Source organism: Sceloporus occidentalis, unplaced genomic scaffold (genome assembly GCF_023333645.1).
Source record: "Sceloporus occidentalis isolate IW3139 unplaced genomic scaffold, rSceOcc1.0.p SCAF_6, whole genome shotgun sequence".
In the NCBI taxonomy this organism is placed as follows: domain Eukaryota; kingdom Metazoa; phylum Chordata; class Lepidosauria; order Squamata; family Phrynosomatidae; genus Sceloporus; species Sceloporus occidentalis.
Window position 1 is genome coordinate 112,392,239 of NW_028316986.1, and position 18,890 is coordinate 112,411,128.

The 18,890-nt window shown below is 42.4% G+C and overlaps 1 protein-coding gene across 3 annotated transcripts in view; it reads left to right on the top strand.

Moving 5' to 3' along the window:
• The first annotated feature begins 480 nt into the window (after nt 1-480).
• LOC149311273 (F-box/LRR-repeat protein 4-like) overlaps nt 481-18,890 on the top strand; it is a 42,318-nt gene continuing 23,908 nt past the window's right edge. Inside the window, exons 1-4 of one of the 3 annotated variants that reach the window (XM_089530696.1) lie at nt 591-672; nt 5,898-6,024; nt 8,446-9,025; nt 17,240-17,585. In XM_089530696.1, coding sequence (XP_089386822.1) covers nt 8,517-9,025; nt 17,240-17,585 — 855 coding nt within the window. In that variant the 5' untranslated portion in view covers nt 591-672; nt 5,898-6,024; nt 8,446-8,516. Of the gene's footprint in view, nt 673-1,009; nt 1,206-5,897; nt 6,025-8,445; nt 9,026-17,239; nt 17,586-18,890 lie in introns of those variants that run through there. The other 2 variants (XM_089530697.1, XM_089530698.1) reach the window with 2 other exon arrangements.

Consider the following 18,890-nt stretch of genomic DNA (forward strand, 5'->3'; position numbering starts at 1 on the left):
AGGAAGGGCTGGCCCCTTTGGGCCATATGCAAAAACCACGAAGTTGGAGGAGGAGGAGGAGAACCAAGGCACTCCAAAAATGTTGGACGTTCAGGAAACAACGAACAAACGCAAACTTAGGAAGGGAAGGCTCCAGCCCTGGTCTTCACTCTGCTGCTGCTGCTGCTCCCTGTAGCTTTTAAACCCCACCTCCAAGCCCCGCCTCCATTTTGTTTTACCACCTCCTACTCCCTGTGCGCATGCGCACGCGTGTGCCATCCCACAACCCTGGCCGACTGCGCCTCCCTCCCTTTTATGGGGGAGCTCCGCCTCTTCGTCAGAGAGAGAATTAACCCCTCCCATTGGCTCGCGACTCACTGGTTGCGCGCGCAGCCCAAGGGGCGTGGAACGTTGGAGGACTCTGCGGCCGTTGGCCTTTCTGTGAGCGCGCGCCGTTCCCTTTCGCAGCAGGGAGGAGGAGGAGGAGGAGGAGGAGGAGGGGTCTGTGCTCTGTGTCTACGGCTGTAAGCAGCGACAGCAGCGAAAGGCCCCGCCTCCTCCTCCTCCTCCTCCTCCTCCAGCAACAGGGACCCATCGCAAGGCGGTGTTGTTGTTGTTGTTGTTGTTGTTGTTGGGGGGCTCACCCGGCCGGCCAACAAAGCCCAGCGCCGTCGCCCTTTTCTGGTTCTTCAGGTGGGTCCTTCTTCCTTGGCTGCATCCACACTGGAGGAATAATAACCCGGTTTGGCACCGCTTTAACCCTGTTTTTCTTTTCTGGCTCAAGGCTGTGGAATTCTGGGAGCTGGAGTTGGCTGTGTGAGACTCCCTGAAAGAACGAAATGGCAGCACGGGCTTTTCCTAGGCTTCAGTCTCCTTCCTCAGATGCATCTGGTGGCGTGGAAGCCAGGGACGTATACCTATATATGTGTCAGTCCAAATTACAAATCCTTTGTGTTTGGAGATGAAGTGGCAGATCCAGTTTTGCAATGGGACTCGCCTGTGCTGAACAAGGATGGGGTCTGATCCTCACATGCCAGTGGCATATATAGGTCTGTGCCTGGCTTCCACTCCACCAAATGCATCTGAGGAAGTGGACTGAAGTCTACAAAAACTCATGCTGCCGGTTGCTTTTAATCGGTCCCAAGGCTGCTACAAGATCTCTCTGTGTACGATTCTGACAAGAAAAGCCGGTGATAGAGTCGCCATAAGCTGGAAACAGCTTGAAGGTACAGAGCAACAGTCCATGACGCCTCCCTTCCTCAAGGGTGACATTAAGCAATGCCTTCTTCCTTTTGGGTCACAGATTTGCATTCTTGACAGTCTAATCTGGTGTGCCAAACATTTCTGATTTTCTAGGATCCGAAGTAGACTCCTTAACACACAGGCAGGGCGCATATCAATAGCTTTCCACAACTGACGCTCTCAGTGTACCGAATTACAAGGCCCTTCATGCTCAGTCAGTGTAGCAAATGGGAGACATGGGAAGGTGCCAGGTAGTGACCAGACTTTGTGGCTTGCGCTCACAATCACTGCCATTATTGCCATAGTGGATTTACAGTGCGCCCATGTCATATGCTGAAAGCCACTAGGGAGCCTGCAGGAGCAAGGGGCAGCATGTCCCATTAAGAATAATGGGGCATATGCCTGTGCCACCACAGCATACACAAGCCCCATTATTTTCAATGAGGCTCAAGCATACATGGTTTTTAATGCGGCAGGGGTGGTGGTGGTGTCCAGAACAGATCCCCGTGTAAAAAAAGGGCACACTGTACTAGCATACTAGAGGTGTGAATGCCAGCAGAACAGTAGGAATAAGAGAATCACTGGGGAGTATGTATGGGGAATACATATACACTCATCCCTCCATATTTGCAGCTTTGATATTTGCGGATTTGATTATTCACAGATTTGATTAATATGTTCTCCTAGGAATATCTAGGTCCTCAGTGCAACTCTATGGTCAACCTTAACTAAAAGTTGCACTGAAAGACCTAGAGATTTCCTAGAGAGAATACTCTACCAGGCATTTGTAGCTCCTCCAGTGCGGTTCTATGGTCAGTGTCTGTCAGACGTTGACCACAGAGTTGCACTGGAAGACCTAGAGATTCCTAGAGAGGTGTCCTCTCAGGTAAAAACATTGGGTTTTTGTTATTTGCGGCTTTTCTGAATATGGGGTCTTGTGCCCCTACCCCTGGCAAATATGGAGGGACAAGTGTATATATGTATATATACATATATGTATGTATGTATGTGTATGTATGTATGTATATATGTGTGTGTGTGTTTTTCAGGGAAGCCCAGGGCCTGCAGAAGTACATCCCAAAATAAGATTTAAAAAGTCTAGAGTTAACCCCTTTCCTAAAACAGCCCCCTCTGTATACAGCAGTGGTTCGCAACCTTTGGTCCTCTAGATTTTTTTGAGACTTCAACTCCCAGAATTCCTGAACAATGAGCATACAGACTGGGACTTCTGGGAATTGAAGTCCAAAACACCTGGAGGCCCAAAGGTTGAGAACCACTGCTCACAGACTATAACCTAAAAAGGAGGTGTGGGGTGGAATACCCTGCTTAGATTGTCTGAAGCTCTAAAGAGGAACACTTTTGGCCAGAGGAGACAGGCGTCAGTTTTGTGTTACAAGCTCTACTTTTCCCTCTGGTAGTACCCTTCTTTTGGATAGAACGCTACTTTGGAAACCTGAGCAAATAATAAATTAGGCGGTTGTTTCTAAATGCCTGGGGGTATTTGCAAGATTTTTATAACATAGCTTGGTGGGGGAGGTTAAAACCCAATAAACTAAAATAACTCCATGAACTTCTGGTACATGTGAGGCTCTGAGGACAGAAGGAAAGAGACAAGAAAAGTTCCTCTCCTATGGTGGCCTTGGTCTCCTCACACTGAAGTAATGCCAGTGCAGTTTGCCACCACTCCAAGTGCCATGGCTCCATCCTGGGATTTGCAGTTCAGCGTGGCAGCCACCCTGCTCGGCAGCAAAGGGTGTAGACTCCGTAGGACAGAGCTACACAAAGTGGTGTCAAATTTCTCCATTGAGAGTGGAAATAGTAAAAGCCAACAAAGAACCGCCAGCTGTCTTTCATGGCCCATTAGTGCCAGTGCTCCATAAATGTCATTATTATATGGGCTTAGGATGGGCAGAAACCCAACCAGACCCTCTTTCCTCAGGGGCATGCCCTGCTCTCCCCTTTGAGCTTTTCAAGGCCTGGTGGGAAGAAATGGGAGGAGGATAACCATTCCTCTCACTGTCTTCCTGAATCCTGTTTTGTTGGCTTCTGAAAGGCGCATTCACTGGAAACCAGTCTCTGCATGTGATCCACTTGCCCTCTTTACCAAGGAGCAGCATTTCTATACCTTTTGGGGGAAGGCTGGTGTATAAATGAAGCTGATGATATTAATAAATATCCCCCCTGGGTCCTAAGGTCTTTACAAACTGATCCCCAGTGTGAAGATTGGGTGCCTCTTGTCTCTACTGCTTATTTTGCTTTCTGGTTATGAATGTACTAATTTATAAGGGGGGGGGGGACAGAATTTAGGCTAAAGCCCCAAAATGTTTTTTTTTTTTTTTGATGGTGGAAAGAGATTTGTGTCTCATGTGCACAGAGCGAGGCTAAAGTGAAGGAAAATACTCTTATTACACTTCTCAAGTGTTTAAACTGCTCGCTGTACATTTGCTTGGTAATCTTTACAACAGTGTGATGCAGCTGTCCAGTGTATATTATGCCTATGTTTTTGTGATGGGTTCTGCCCTGAGCTGCTAAAGGCACATGCCTGTTATCGTTTAGTATTTTGCAGCATTTCTGTCATCAAACCTGTATTATGGCAGGTATCTTTCCCCTTCCACACTTTTGAATATTGCGATTTCTGATGTTAAGAGTTGTGATAATTTATTCTTTTCTTCAGAGAGTGAACTATTTATCCTAGGGCAATGCAGTAGGGTCTTGTTGAGAAATTGTGGCAAATCATACAGGAGGATGAGAAGATATATATGAACCATGGTGTGAATGATGTAGTCAGGTCTTGTAACGGTCTTGGCAGACTAGTTGATGTGGAGATAAGGTTGGCATTTGGATCTGGCACTGGATCTGATTTCTGGGTCTGAAGCTCTGTTGCAAGGCCTCCTTTTGCTGGTAAATAAAGTCTGTAAGCAGATTCAGGGCTATCACACAAAGCTTGTGAGAGAGATGTGCAATTTCTCTGATATCCTGGAGTAAACAGATCACTCTTCCAGGACACTGTTCTTCTGACCTAAGAGTGACTATTCTTAAACAAAATAATTTCAAGAGAGGATCCTGATGAAATACAGCTGCATAAGAATTCATAAAGGCGTCCACCTTTGGTTCGTATTGCTAGTGAAAGATAAGCGTGGAAGATAATTTTAACTGTTACTTTGTATGTTGTAGAGAGTAAAGAGATGATAAAAGGAGGAAGAAGAGGGAGCTGAAATTGTTCAAATCAGAAGGTGGCTTATCTGTGAAGAACAATTGTTCAGGAATGGCACAGATAGGGGAAGTTTGGATTGTTCTAATAGAATAGAATTCAGAGGATAATTATAATTGCCTGAGAAGGAAGATCTTCTATGGATGTAGGTTTGTTTTGTTTAGACTGGGAGGAGAATTAGCAGGAGAAACACGTATTACTTTTATTCATGAGGAGACACTTATAGGCCAAATCTGGCTGGTGCGTGATCTGTCATGATCATTTGTAGCAAGGGTAGGCATTGTCATGAGTTGGGGGCTGTATTGCCTATCATGGAGCCTTGGGGTCAGCAGAATTCATTGAGATGAACTTGTTTGTTGAGTTCAGTAATTCTGAATTGTGTTTATGCTGTTGGACTGAGGTGCCTGTACTCTGCTTTGAAGACAATTTTGATTTGGAAAAAACATTGAAGTTATGTTATACAGCGTGCCCGTGTATGACGCGGGCGCGCCTTACGTGGCTTGAGCATACGTGCTCAAGCCGCGAGGCGCGCGTGGGGCGGAAGGGGCGGCGCGTCCCATTCAATTGAATGGGCGCATGCGCCCGTTGCGCCCTGCGCGCCGCTGCACTGCCGCACCGCCATGCACGAGCTCTATTGTTTACAATGGGGCTTGAGCATAGGCGGAATTCGCCTTACATGGAGGGATCCGGAATGGATCCCCGCGTAAGGCGAGGGCCCACTGTAATTTATTATTTAAGAGAAGTGGAATGATATAGTAAACCGTCAGCAAGGAATTTTGACTTAGCCATAACTTGCTGCCAACTACCAAAAATAAATATGGAAAATGGTATTGGCCCAGTTTTCCATGTTCTCTAGTTTGAGACTGACTGATATCAACTTTAGCTCATCTAAGTCTGCCATTTTGACACGCCTCTTGATTGTCTGTGATCCATCTATCAGCCCAACTGGTAGAAAGTAAATTTATAAACATTACAAGCACGGATTCAAGCATCCTGCTGGCCAGTACAACAGAACTCCTTTCCCTCACTGTTGCAGCCCTCCAGACTGCCTGAAGGATGATGTCAGCAGGTTGCCCTAGCTTCTGGATGAGTTTTTTTGGGTGCAGCGGGAATAGAAGATTGCTCCTTATCCATTTGGTGTAATTTGGCTGTCAGAATGAAAACCTATTCCCTCTTTTACTTAAATAGATTAAAGTTGCAATCCTGTATACAGAACTATGTGTAACCCTGGTTGAACTGAGGTTTGCCTCTGGATAAACAGCAGCAAATATAGGATTGCATTGTTAGTGTCTTAAACATTAGTAGTATTGAAATGAGGAAGGCTGCTATGGTCATCTCTTGTTTTGTTAAGAAAAAAAGGTTCCTTTTCAAATGCAGACACCATTTAGTCCAGTGGGCATGTTCTAGTAAATGCTACACAAATGCTGCATCTATTTTAAGACAGATTTTGTCATCCTTGTTACAGACTCCAACAGGTTACAGGCACTGCCTCTTCTGTTTGCCATTGAAGATAAACTGCTAAAAGCTGAGGCAAGAAGATTAATTTGGGGACGTTTTGACTCATAAGTCTGTACAGAAGTATCTTTCTCAAGGTTAATATAATTCTGGGATTACTAAAACACTTTGAACACATACCTTTGTAGTGTTCTTATGATATGATTAATTTCTTTCTGTTGACAAGAAACTATATCTATCTGCTGTCTGTGTGCATGTGTGTGAGAATTTGCTACATGGCTGCTTAAAATACAGACTATTTTTTAAAGTGCTTACCATATATGCTCATCATGCTTATAACTCTTTATGATGATGTTTCTGAACAGTGGAAAAATAGTCTTTTTTTTAAAATGCTTTTATACATACTATCTTATTTTTGACTGTAAAATTGCTGGCAGCTCTTTTGATACCATGGTGGCAGCCCACTTTCAGAGCGGTCCATGCAGTTGCCACAGTCACCTGCCCATCAGGAGCTGATTGGGGCTGGAGCGGCCACAGGCCACTCCAAACCACTCGTCTGCTTCACCTCTTAGAGAAATTACGTTCCTGTTCTCATCTTATGGAATGCTGCTTCTGAATACTTTTTGCTGAAACTTTGCTGAAACCATTACCTAAGCCTTGAATCGTGCCTACCTCATTTTAAGTTATTTCCTTCCCTAAGGAGAGTCTTCACTGAGTTCTTTTTCAGACAGTTTTGCAATGATGGATATATAGAACAGAACTAAGATCTGGTGGACCCAACTGAATTTTTTTTTTAAGTCTACTGATTTTTTTGTTGGGGTGGGTGGTCCTCAGTCTGTGCTGGTAGTTTTTTCTTGCCTGGGCTGCAGGCAGACATGACTGAGATTTTCAGGCCAATTTTATCAGCTTACATTGACAGAACAGCACACACGCCCCAACCGTGGGCTTGCTATCCACAGGTCTGAACATCTGCACATGGCAAGCTCAATGAATTTAATGGGTGTGCATGCAGAGCAGCTGCACATGCATGCGCTGCCATTGAAAACCGTGGGACTTGAGGTCCTGCATTTTTTGCCATTCATGGCAGGGGAGACAATACAGAACCTCCATGGATAAGAAGGGCCCACTGTACTCACTTTTTGTTCAGTTGCTGTGCAGTTACCACCACATAGGGAAGATCTTCATGTGTGCCTAAAGATATGCATATTTAAATCAGGCATGTTAGGTCTGGGCCACATACTGGTATCAGAGGCCCCATACAGACAGGCCAAAATAAGGCTGCTTTGGGTCACTTTGGAGATATGCTGTTTCAATTATGCATGCATACTAAGAGTCCGGAAGCCGTGCCAAAGCCATGCTCCAGTCCTAAGGACTAGAGTGTGGCTTTGATGCAGCTTCCGGACTCTTAGGATGCATGCATCATTGAAACAGCATACAGTAGAGTCTCAATTATCCAACATAAATGGGCAGGCTGATTGTCGGATAGCTGAAAATGTTGGATAATCCGGAGGGTCCAAGAAAAGCCTTGAAATCACTATGAATTGCAAACGTTTTGAAGTTTTACTGCAGTAACAGTAAAAGTAACATTGCAGTAACATTACAGTAGCAACATTGTAATGTATAAACAATTCAGTCCTCTGGAAATGTAAAGAAATCACCGAGCAACATTGTGATGTACAGTACGTACTGTACAGTATAAACAGTTCAGTCCTCTGAAACTGTAAAGAAATCACTGAGCAGTGACGCTGGATAATCTGGAATGTCGGATTATCGAAGGTCGGATAATCGAGACTCTACTGTACCTCCAAAGTGACCCGAAGCAGCTTTATTTTGGCCTGTCTGTATGGGACCATAGTTAATTAAACAAGATGTTGCTACTTGTTTTACTTCTAGCCAGTCATCTCAATGCATATGGGACTAGTAGTAAATGTATGTGGTGGATAAAACATGGAGTTATCTAGCTGTTCTTGATAATGGCTGTTTTCTGTATTCAGACACAAATGATTCAAGCTGAGTAGCATTTACTGCAATAATTATGGCATTTCTTCTGTGTCTGGGATGGTATGCATTCTGCAGGACCTTTGTACCACAATGGTCTGACAGTCACCATAGTGCTTGAAGTATGCATTAATGGATAGCATAGTTATCCTATCTACCTGTATCAACTTTTTTGTCTTTTCCACAAACTTTTCCCAAGGTTTTGCTACAGTTCTACAGTGATTGCTAGAATCTCTCATTGCCCAGGGTCATAAATGTTGTTCTCAATAGAGTTCAAGATGCTGAGGATGAGATAGGTTGCATGCTTTTTCATTATTTCTACTGTGAGAGTGATGTGAAATTTAAAAGTTTTATTTTCATGGTTTACTTTTAAAATAATCTCAGATACATTAAACACTAATGCTTAGATTAGGTGTTTTAGTAATGGTTCTTCCCAAGTAATACCAATATTTATCCATTGCAGTGCCAACTTAAAACTGACAAGCTGTTGCCAGTAAAAATAACAGTTGTTGATTTTTGGGATTAATTGACTATGCTTTGTTGTTTTTGTTTTTATTCAGGTCCCTTGGTGTTTACTAAAACATCCCACAATGCATGTGTCTTGATCTTTAGACATATACTATCTATCTGGATGTCACCAGCATTTCCCATGTTGACAGTCCTGAGCATGTTTTATTATATTTGCCTTCGGCGCCAAGCTAGGACAGCTACAAGAGGAGAGCAAATGAACAACCGGAGAGCCATTGAATCACACAGAACCTTACCTATTGATGTGGAATTAGTCCAGTATGCCAAAGAAGTGTTGGATTTCAGTTCTCATTATGGTAGTGAAAACAGCATGTCATATACCATGTGGAATTTGGCAGGAACTCCTAATGTGTACCCTAGCTCTGGTGACTTCACGCAGACTGCAGTATTTAGAACTTATGGAACATGGTGGGAAATGTGCCCTAGTGCACGGGCACCTTTCACAAGGACACCACCCGATTTCCACAGTCAAGACTATGTAGAACTTGCTTTTGAGGAGCAAGTGTATCCTACAGCAATACGTGTTCTGGAAACATATCACCCTGGTGCTGTCATTAGGATTTTGGCATGTTCTGCAAGTCCATATTCCCAAAATCTGTGCGCTGAAGTAAGGTAATTCCTATTCTTTCTTTCCCGGAAAAGGAAATGTTAAATTTTTGAAATTAGAATGTCATGCTTTTAAAAAATTATTCTTGTTTTGTCTTATTTTCATGACTGAAGATTTATACAGAAGCATAAAAAACATGGTTCAAATCACATTTCTACTTGGCGACTGGGAGAGGAAAAGGTGGACTTGTTTAGATTTGGAGAACTTACCAATTGTACCATTTTTGGACTTTGAACTGGGCTTGTACAAAACAACCTCTGTTGTTTTGGATTGTTCTGAGACCAGGGCAGAAAGGCCACCTGTAAGAGCATCCCATATTTTGTCATTTTTATGTTGTTCTTGTTTGGATTTATAGTTAAGTCAGTTCTGTCTGAGTAGGTTGGTGTATTACATTGATACCATTATTTGCTTGGTTGCATGCATGGGGAACTCGGAAGCTTGGTGGGGTGGTGAATGGATAGGTTGTTGGATGGTTACCCAGATGATGTTACCTTTTTTTTTTTTAAAGTTACATTCACTGGGTGGGGAGTGGGCAGGTTTTGGCACGAAGGGGTATTTGAATATCAGAAGGCTCGTAGGGCCTCTGAAAGGGAGGTATCCCTTTGCATATTCAAATATGCATATTCAAATACGTGAATATCTGCATACATGCATACACTGAACTAAAAAAAAATGTTGACACCATGCTTGCCACATGTGAATGCCAAGATAAACCCCTTTGAGACCCTTCCTGCCATGACTTAAAATAATCTGATACAATGAAGATGTGAACATGGCAGAAACCCTCTTTCAATGTGAGGGAACTGCATGACTTTCAAAATAAATTATAGAATTTAGATTAAAATGTGTGTGAGAGCGATTAACAGTGTCAAACTGAGGCAGACTGCTGTGCACTGGAGCTGCAGTATAGGTCTTGTGTGGATTCAGACTAGATAGAACATTAAAACACAGATTACATTAAAATATTAAAAGCCGCAGAAGAATAGCTGGGAGAGGTCCGGTGTAACCTTCCTTGATGGAGTTTTTGGATGTAGCTATTAAGGAAGTCCATCTTTATAATTCTGGTGACCACAGTTTTTGAGAAACAGATCTTGTTAATAGGTTAAAACACTGCACTGGCTTGGACTGAATGCTCTTCTTCCATGCAAATACAATGGGAAAATTAAAGACAGAAATCTTAAAATATATTATTTTATGTTATGTGTTTATGTTATTATATGTAAACGCTCACCCCTTCAAATCTCCTCCACCATCCAGCTTTCTCCTGAGAAGAAAGCCAGGTGGTAGCAAAGGAGGAGGAGTGAACACTCACTCCTCAAGGCTCCTTTGCCACCGAGCTTTCTCCCGAGAAGAGAGCCAGGTGATAGTGAAGGAAGAAGATTGTACACTCACTTCTCAAGACTCCTCCGCCACCCACTTTCCTCCAAGGAGAGAGCCAGGCAGGGGAGGAGCAGTATGGACAAATGCTTGCCTCTCCGTTGCCCAGCTTTTTACCGAGGAGAAGGTCAGTGATGGCGAGAGGAACACAGGTGAACACTTGCCCCTCAAGGCTCCTTAGCCACCTAGCTTTCTCTGAAGGAGAGAGCCAGATGATAACAAAGGAAGAGGAGCGAACACTCACTCCTCCAGGCTGCCGCACCACCCACTTTCTGTTAGAAAAATATTCTTTTAAGTAATTGTGAAAATATTTTGATTGACAGGTGGTGTCATATCCTGTGGGACTGCCATAGAATGTTGAGTCAGATCACATGGAATGATGGAGACTCTGCTGAGGTTGTATCATGTTGTGAGGCAGCAGATTATGACTCACAACTAATACTGTATATAAGTGGACCAGGAGACAGGTCATGTGTGGATTGTTGAATTGGGGCGGGTTGGTCCGGTTGGATTCATGTGGATCAGTGTGGGTTGGATAGCTTGTGGGTTGGATTTAATCTGTCAACTGATGTACTACTGACGGAGAAGTTGATGGGAGTTGGCGAGGAGAGTTTGCAAATATTTGTATGTATTGCAACTCAAGATAAAGAACCTGCAAGGACTTGGATGAAATCAACAGTGTCTGTCAGTTATTTTTTTCAGTGTGGAAAGTGGTCAGTGCATTGCCAATACCTATATCTGGATTTTTTGCTTCTGTAGTCTGCTATGTTATTGTATAATAATTAATTAATTTATTATTATTATTATTATTATTATTATCATCCCACCTCTCCAATGGATCGAGGCGGGTTATAACAGTAAAAAATTACAATAATAAAAACAATAATAAAATGCATACATACAACATCAACATTATAAAATCATATTAAAATCACTAAAACATCAAAATTTGTGCAAGACATCTTGGGGTAGTCAAGGTAATCCATATCAGTGGGAATAAGATGATCAGTCAGAGAAGGCCTGTTGGAAGAGATCCGTTTTGACGGCTTTCTTAAAGCCATCAAGATTGGTGATATGTCGGATCTCTTCTGACAGGCCATTCCATAATTTAGGAGCCGATGAAAAGGCCCTCTGGGTAACTACAGCCAACCTGGTTTTTATTGGTTGCAGAAAATTTTCCCCAGAGGACCTGAATGTGCAGTGTAGATTGTATGGAAGGAGGCATTCTCGCAAGTAAGCTGGACCCAAGCCATTTGAGGCTTTAAAGGTAATTACCAACACCTTGTACTGTGTTTGGAAACTAATAGGCAGCTAGTGCAGGGGTTTTAGGATTGGTGTTATATGATCGCCTCTAGATTTTCCGGCAACCAATCTGGCTGCCATATTTTGAACTAATTGAAGTTTCCGAACTAGGCAGAAGGGTAGCCCCATGTAGAGTGCATTACAGGAGTGTAGTCGAGAGATTACCAGTGTGTGTACTAACAATTCTAGGTCCCCTGGCTCCAGGTAGGGTCACAGCTGGCGTATCAGCCGAAGCTGATAACAAGCACTCCTAACTGCCGCGTCTATTTGAGCTGTCATTTGGGAGTACTCCCAAGCTGTGAACACAGTCCTTTCGGGGTAGTGTGACCCCATCCAGAACCGGTTGACATTTCTCCATACCTGGATTAGGGGTCCCTATAGCAAGTACCTCCATTTTCTCTGGATTCAGTTTTAGTCTGTTTTTTGTCATCCAGTCCATTACCGCTTTTAGACAGAGGAGAGATGCCATCCTTAGTCGTTGCAGTAGTCCGAAGCATGGAGAAATGTATTTGGGTGTCAACAGCGTATTGTTTGAGCTGCATCTGAGTATATCATCCTCAGATTGCGCTGAAAGTTGGCTCCTGAAACAGCAGTGAGCACATTAGAGATCCAACACTTTCTTCTGATGAGAGGGCAGCAAAGGAGGAGGATGGGCAAATGCTTGCTCCTCAGGGCTCCTCCACTGCCCAGCTTTCTCCCGAGGAGAGGGCCAGTGGTGGGAAGAGAAAGACAGGTGAACACTCACCCCTCAAGGCTTCTTAGCCATCCAGCTTTCTCCCAAGGAGAGGGCTGGGTGGCCAAGGAAGAGGTTGAAGAATGCTCATCCTTCAAGTCTCCTCTGCTGCCCGGCTTTCTCCTGATGAGAGAGACAAGTGGAGGTGGCAGAGGAGGAGGAGGGGTGAAGGCTCGCCTCTCAAAGAGCCACTGTGGATACAAAAAGGCCTGTGCCGAGCCCCAGACTTTAACCCTCTACTTATCCATGGGTCATGCCAAATTCCATAGTTTAGACCCAAAAACCTGCCCTCGATTTATAGATGAGATTGATTTATAGTGGAGTATGTATGGTTGTTAGGATGTAGGCTCCCTATGCATGTGTAGATAAGGCATTAGTAAAATTTTCTTAAATTGCAAGATACAGTACTTGCTTTGTTTTGCTATTTTAGTCAGTTTCTGTTCTCAGAAAAGCAATGTCAGACTGGAGTATGTTCTTCCACTACTGTGTAGATGAAAGCTAATCTCTAGTAGACTTACCATATATACTCATCTATAAGTCAAAATTTATGCTAATAACCTGACCCCAGAATCCTGGGTATACTTATATACAGGTCAGTACAGTAATAGCACTGAGAAAGAAATGGCTTGTGAGTTTGTGAGTGTCCCTCCTTTCCCAGGGAACAAGGAAAGAGCCCAGATTGCTTTTTTCAAGGCGCGTGTGTATGTCTCCCTCTTTCCCAGGAAAGAGGGAAAGAGTCCCAGTTGCTTTCCTCACCCCTCCTCTCTTTTCCAGAGAGGAGGGAAAGAAGGAGACACACGTGCCTTGCCAAAAGCAATGGGGGCTCTTTCCCTGCTCCCTGGGAAAGAGGGAGACATATACACACACATGTGTGCCTTGCAAAAAGCAGTTGGGGCTTTTTCCCTGCTCCCTGAAAAAGGAAGGAAAGAGCCACGATTGCATTTTACAAGGAGAGAGTGCATGTATGTCTCCCTTTTTTCCAGGGAGGAAGGAAACAGCCCCAATTGCATTTTGCAAGGAGAAAGTGCATGTGTGTGGGGCGCTTTGTCATTTACATCCTTTGTTACATGCCCCTAAGTTGTACCCTCAACTTATCCCCAGGTCATACCAAAATCTAAAATTTTGTCCCTAAAACCTGTCCTCGACTTATACATGGAGTCAACTTGTCACGAGTTATATACAGTAGATTTGATATTATTTTGATATTTAAAAATTTTGCTTCCTAAACAAATGCTGAAGCCTTAGGAAACGTGAATTGCCCCACAATTAACTGAGGATTCAGGCTTCCAATCTGTTTTCTCATTAGTCAGATTAGTTTTGGTGTGCTTTAATGTTCAAACTGGAATGGTATATGTTAAATTACATGTATGTAGCAGTTGCTGTTAAAACGCTTTTGATATTGTGCAGCACGTGAGGCAACATGTCAACGTTTAGCATCAGATTTTCCCCCTTCATGACTTTAGTCAGCAGCTTGTGAGCTGGAGAAACACCTCTCCCTTTCTTAATGAGCAAAGAGACACTGTAAACTTCTCTCAAATGAGGCTTTTATTCTTAGAAGGAGTTCCACTGTGTACAACAATAATTACATCCACACCATCCACCATCCGCACTAGTAACAACCCTCTTTGAGGTACAATGCTCGTCACTACTCTAGCAAAGGGTCCGTGAGGCTACTAGGACTTGCCTCTCCCTCTGTGTCACAAAGGATCCAGTCACCCTCCTGAGTGACTTTTCAGACTGGCAGCATTCTATAGTACTTATAGCACTTGTTGACTATCCTTTTGATGTCACTTCCTGTTTAAATGCCTAATTATTATGCCTCACAGTAATCCTTCAATGCCTGGTTACTATTAAAACCCACATTGTGCATTTTCCTTGTAACTCTATATCCTAACAATTGCTATAGTGAAGGATAACAGCTGAAATAGTTGGGTGCTAGGAGCAAATTTCACTTCGCTCTTCTATGTGTGCTTCATACTGACAATGTTGATGGGACTGTTTTATTCTAGCTGAATAGCTGATGAAGTAGAGTCTAAAGAAATCCAGCTTAATGAAGAAATTCAAGCCCTTAGATTTATTTCTATATTTCATATAACAAAAATATTCTTAACATATTTATTCATAGATCTGTCTTGGCTTGAGTATCTTGTTACTCAGGTAAACCTACATAAATGAAAGTTTCATCCTCAGATTTAACAGATACGTAAGGAATTGTGCAAACAATTGACTAAGGAATTTATTAAAGCATTGCAAAGATTTAATAAGTACTGCTTTCTTCAGCTTGAGGCACAGAATTTATTTCATTTCCTGATATCTTGCAGTTGTCCTGGATGACTAAGATCCCGTGTAAGATTCTCAATATACATTTTAATGAAACTTCTCTAAACTTTATGCGTACCATGTTGTTCTTTGCAGTATACCATACAGAAAAAGGATGAAGATGCATACCCATATGCACCTTGTGTAGGGCTAAATGTACATAAGTACAGATAAAGTATTTAGGAGTTCAGCTGCACACTGTGTTTGCATTTTTTTTTTTAAAAAAGCAATTAATTTATGAATAGACAAATTTCTATAATTCTGCGATACCAGAACAAACAAATGGATTGGAGAGATCCATATAACGCTACTCTCTGGCCTTCTGCAAGCATTTAAAATAGCAAGAAGAATGTTAGATCATGTCAGTTATCCATGTAACTGAGCATCCTGCTTCCCACTGTGATCAAGGGTCAGAGTATGATGGCATTAGATCTCCCCAGCAAATGGTATTCAATCAGATATATCAGTTTCCATACAAACATCAAAGTTCTATCTTCTAATAGACCTTTAATGATAGATGAATTTTTCTAATGCCCGCCCCCAATAATAGCATATATACAGATGAATAAAGAAGAAATTGACGTAACAAACGATACAGAATTGCACCAGGCTGCACAAACTTTGTGTGTCTTCCTCTCTCTGTGGCATATTGTTCTCAACTTGTCATCTGATATTGGCATGTAGTGGGTTTCCCTGCTGCCAGAAGGGGCATTCAGTGAAGTGTGGTACAGCGAACATGATATCATCTTTTGATTATACTGAGAGGTAACATGACAGAGGGAGAAGGAGGTACAGGCCTGATGCTTTCAAGAGTTGTCTGATAATTTTCTGTAATATCTACTTCCATACTAAGAAAATGTTTTTGTTTTTTTAAAAAAAAAACAGAAGAAGCTGCAGATGTTTCTAGGAGCTTGTACTCTTACCTTCTCTGATTCCCTAAACTTTTCTTACCCTTTTATGTCCTACAATTTTGCAATTAAGTCAGATTTTAGGCTGTCATGAGTGGTTCTGTTAATTTGGAACAAATTTTGCAACCACAATGTAGATCAGATTTGTATGTGCGGTTGCAATCAGAATGAAATGGGGGAAAAGGTGTTGTGGTTTTTTTGGTGTTGTTTTGAGGATTACCTTTGAAATAACCTTTTTCTGTTTTGTGTAGTCTGTGTCTGTTTTCTGCTCCTTTTCTCTTTATCTAGTCAACACATTTACTTTTAAATTTGCTTTTAAACTTCCCTGTGTGGTGTTGCCTCATATCATGAAACATAGGCCCATTACAAACAGACCTTTAAGTACGGACTCAGTCCGTACTAGGGTTAGGAAGGGGTGGTGCTGAGTCGGTACAAAATGGCGGCGCCCTTTCCACATGGGGGCCGCCATGACGATGTCACGACTGCGCCGTCTCTATACGGGGCGGCGTGGGTGTGACGTCGTCACTCCGCACGAGGGCGCTTAATGTGCCCTTTGCGCGGAGCAGGAAGGAGCTCCATTTCAGAGCTCCTCCCTGGTTTGCGTCGCTGGTTTGCGTCGCTGGGCGCAGCCTTCAGACGGCTGCGCCCAGCAACGCAAGGGAGAAAGGGGCCAAGCGGCCCCTTTCTCCTCCTCACCGCAGCCTGGAAAGCGGCGGATCGGGGCCTCAGCGGCTGCCGTTCTGGCCACTGAGGCCCTGATACACCGGGGAAAGGCGCGCCTACAGGCCGCCCCAAAGGGGTGGTCTGTAACGCGCCATACATTTGCTAGAAATTGTAGCAGTTTTTGTCATACAGTCAGCCCTTCCCTTATGCGGGGATCCATTCTGGGACCCCCCTTTCTGCATAAGAGAAATATTACATATGCTCAAGCCCCATTAAAAACAATGGGGCTCATGCACATGGCGTGGTGCGCACACCATGGGCATGCGTGCCATTGCTAATTCTGTCACACGTATGGCATGCCCGTGTATGACATGGGTGCACTGTAAAAATGTTTGACATTACACTCTAGAGAGTGACTTTGAAATTTATGTCTCTCAGGTAACTCATCTTCTATGTCATTATTTCCTAGTACATTACCAGCTCAGCATAACTGTTGTGCATAAAACTTAAATAGTAACAGTTGGACTGCCATACAGTATTATTATGATAGGAAGTTGGCACTAATCGCTTTTTTCCATTAGCAATTGAACATAGCATTCATGTTTCAAGTGCAAGGTACGTTTTGACATCAAGCATAACATCAACAGAAGATGTATTTTCCCTCAAAACATTATTCTGACATTTTCTTACTTCATTCTGTGACTGTCTCAGCTCTTTTTATTTAAAACTGGCTTGGAACGTTTCTTGAGCATGCCCTCTTCCATGAGTGGGTCCAAGGTAAATCTGGATTCACTGGTAGAGTTCTGGGTAATCTGCATCTGTTTTGTTATATTTGTTTGCAAATGAACTTAATATTGTTAATGAGAGTATTCATTTTTCATAACATTAATGTTCTATACATGCTTTTTTTTTTATAGGTGGGAAACCCTTTGGTCTGAGCCACCTTCCAAGGTGAATTCATCTCAAGCACGTCAATTTATGCCTAGTATCAAACAGATAAACTTTCCTACAAATTTAATACGACTGGAAATAAACAGTTCCCTTTTGGATTATTACACTGAATTGGATGCAGTAGTTCTACATGGCTTAAGAGAGAGGCCTGTACTTTCACATAATACTTCAGTTATTGGTATGAATGATCTGGGTAATGATGAAGATGAAGAGAGAAACAGCTGCAGTATGGACAGTCTTAATAAACAGTTCAGTGTTGCTGGCTTCAGGGAATGGACAACTAATGGATACTTTGATAAATTGCCTTATGAGGTAAAGAAATTGGGCTTCTTATTAGGATGAAGTGGAATTGCAATAACAATTTATATTATAAGGGTTAATGACTTCATGTATGGCTCTTGCAATTGTATGGGGTTTTTTTTTTGTAAAATATCATAAGCTTAGTATATGTTAGTAAACTCTGTGTTCTTCTCACAGTTCCAAACAAAAATCCATCAGTGATACTTTAATTGGCCAACTGAAATGCCTGCAAAAGATACCTTCCCTAGCATACCATCTTTACAGAAACAACGTGCAGGCATCTGACTAACATCTCTAATTGGTTTTTTTCTCCTGTTTGATTTGTAACATCTTGCCTGATGAAGAACTGCATGAAGCTTCGAAAACTTACAACAAGCATATTGTGCATTTCAGATGGCCAATAAAGGTATCACTGTTGGTTTATTGTTTGGATTTGTTAAATGGTCAACACAGCTACCTCTGAATGTGTTCTTCTCACAGTGTTATACAAATACAAGTATTCATCAAAATACTAAAAATCTAGTGTTGTTGTGGTTCACCATTATCAGTTTTGACTTGTGGTGACCCTTTGCGTGGGAAACCTCAAATTGTCCTGGTCAACAACAGCCCTGCTGAGGTCTTGCAGAGTCAGGGCACCAGCTTTCTTGATTAAGCAGGCCATTTGTAATATGGTCTTCTTTTCCTAATGTCTTCCCCTTTACTAAGTATTTATTTGTTTCCACAGAGTCAGATTGTTTCATGACATGTCCAAAATATAATAGCCTCCGTTTAGTCAATTAGGATTCAAGGGAGATTTCAGGCATGATTTCTTCTCAGACCCATTTATTTGTCTTTATGGCAGTCCTTGGTATCTACGTAATGCTAATCCAGCACGACATTTCAAATGGGTTGATTCTTTTCCTGTCAGCATTCTTCATAATCCAGTTTTTGTACCCTTACATAGAACTTGGGAATACTGAACCATCAATGAATCTGGCTTTTGGCATTTAATGATATATCTTGAGGACAGTTGAAGATCTTATGTAGTTTTTTCATAGCTGCCCTTCCAAGTCTTGTGATTTCTCCTACTTTATTATGTAATTCATTTGTAATCTTAATTTTATTTCATTTTTCAATTGTAACCCTACTTCTGCATTTTCTTCCATGACTTTCATGTTGTTCCAAGTCTTTGCTATTTTATGCTAGTAATATAATGTCATTGGCAAATTGTAAATTATTGATGTTCCTTCTCCCATGTTTCTAACCTTTTCCCTCTAATTCTGCTTTCTGTGTGATATGTTCTAGGTATAAATTAAATGTATGTGATAAAGTGCAGCC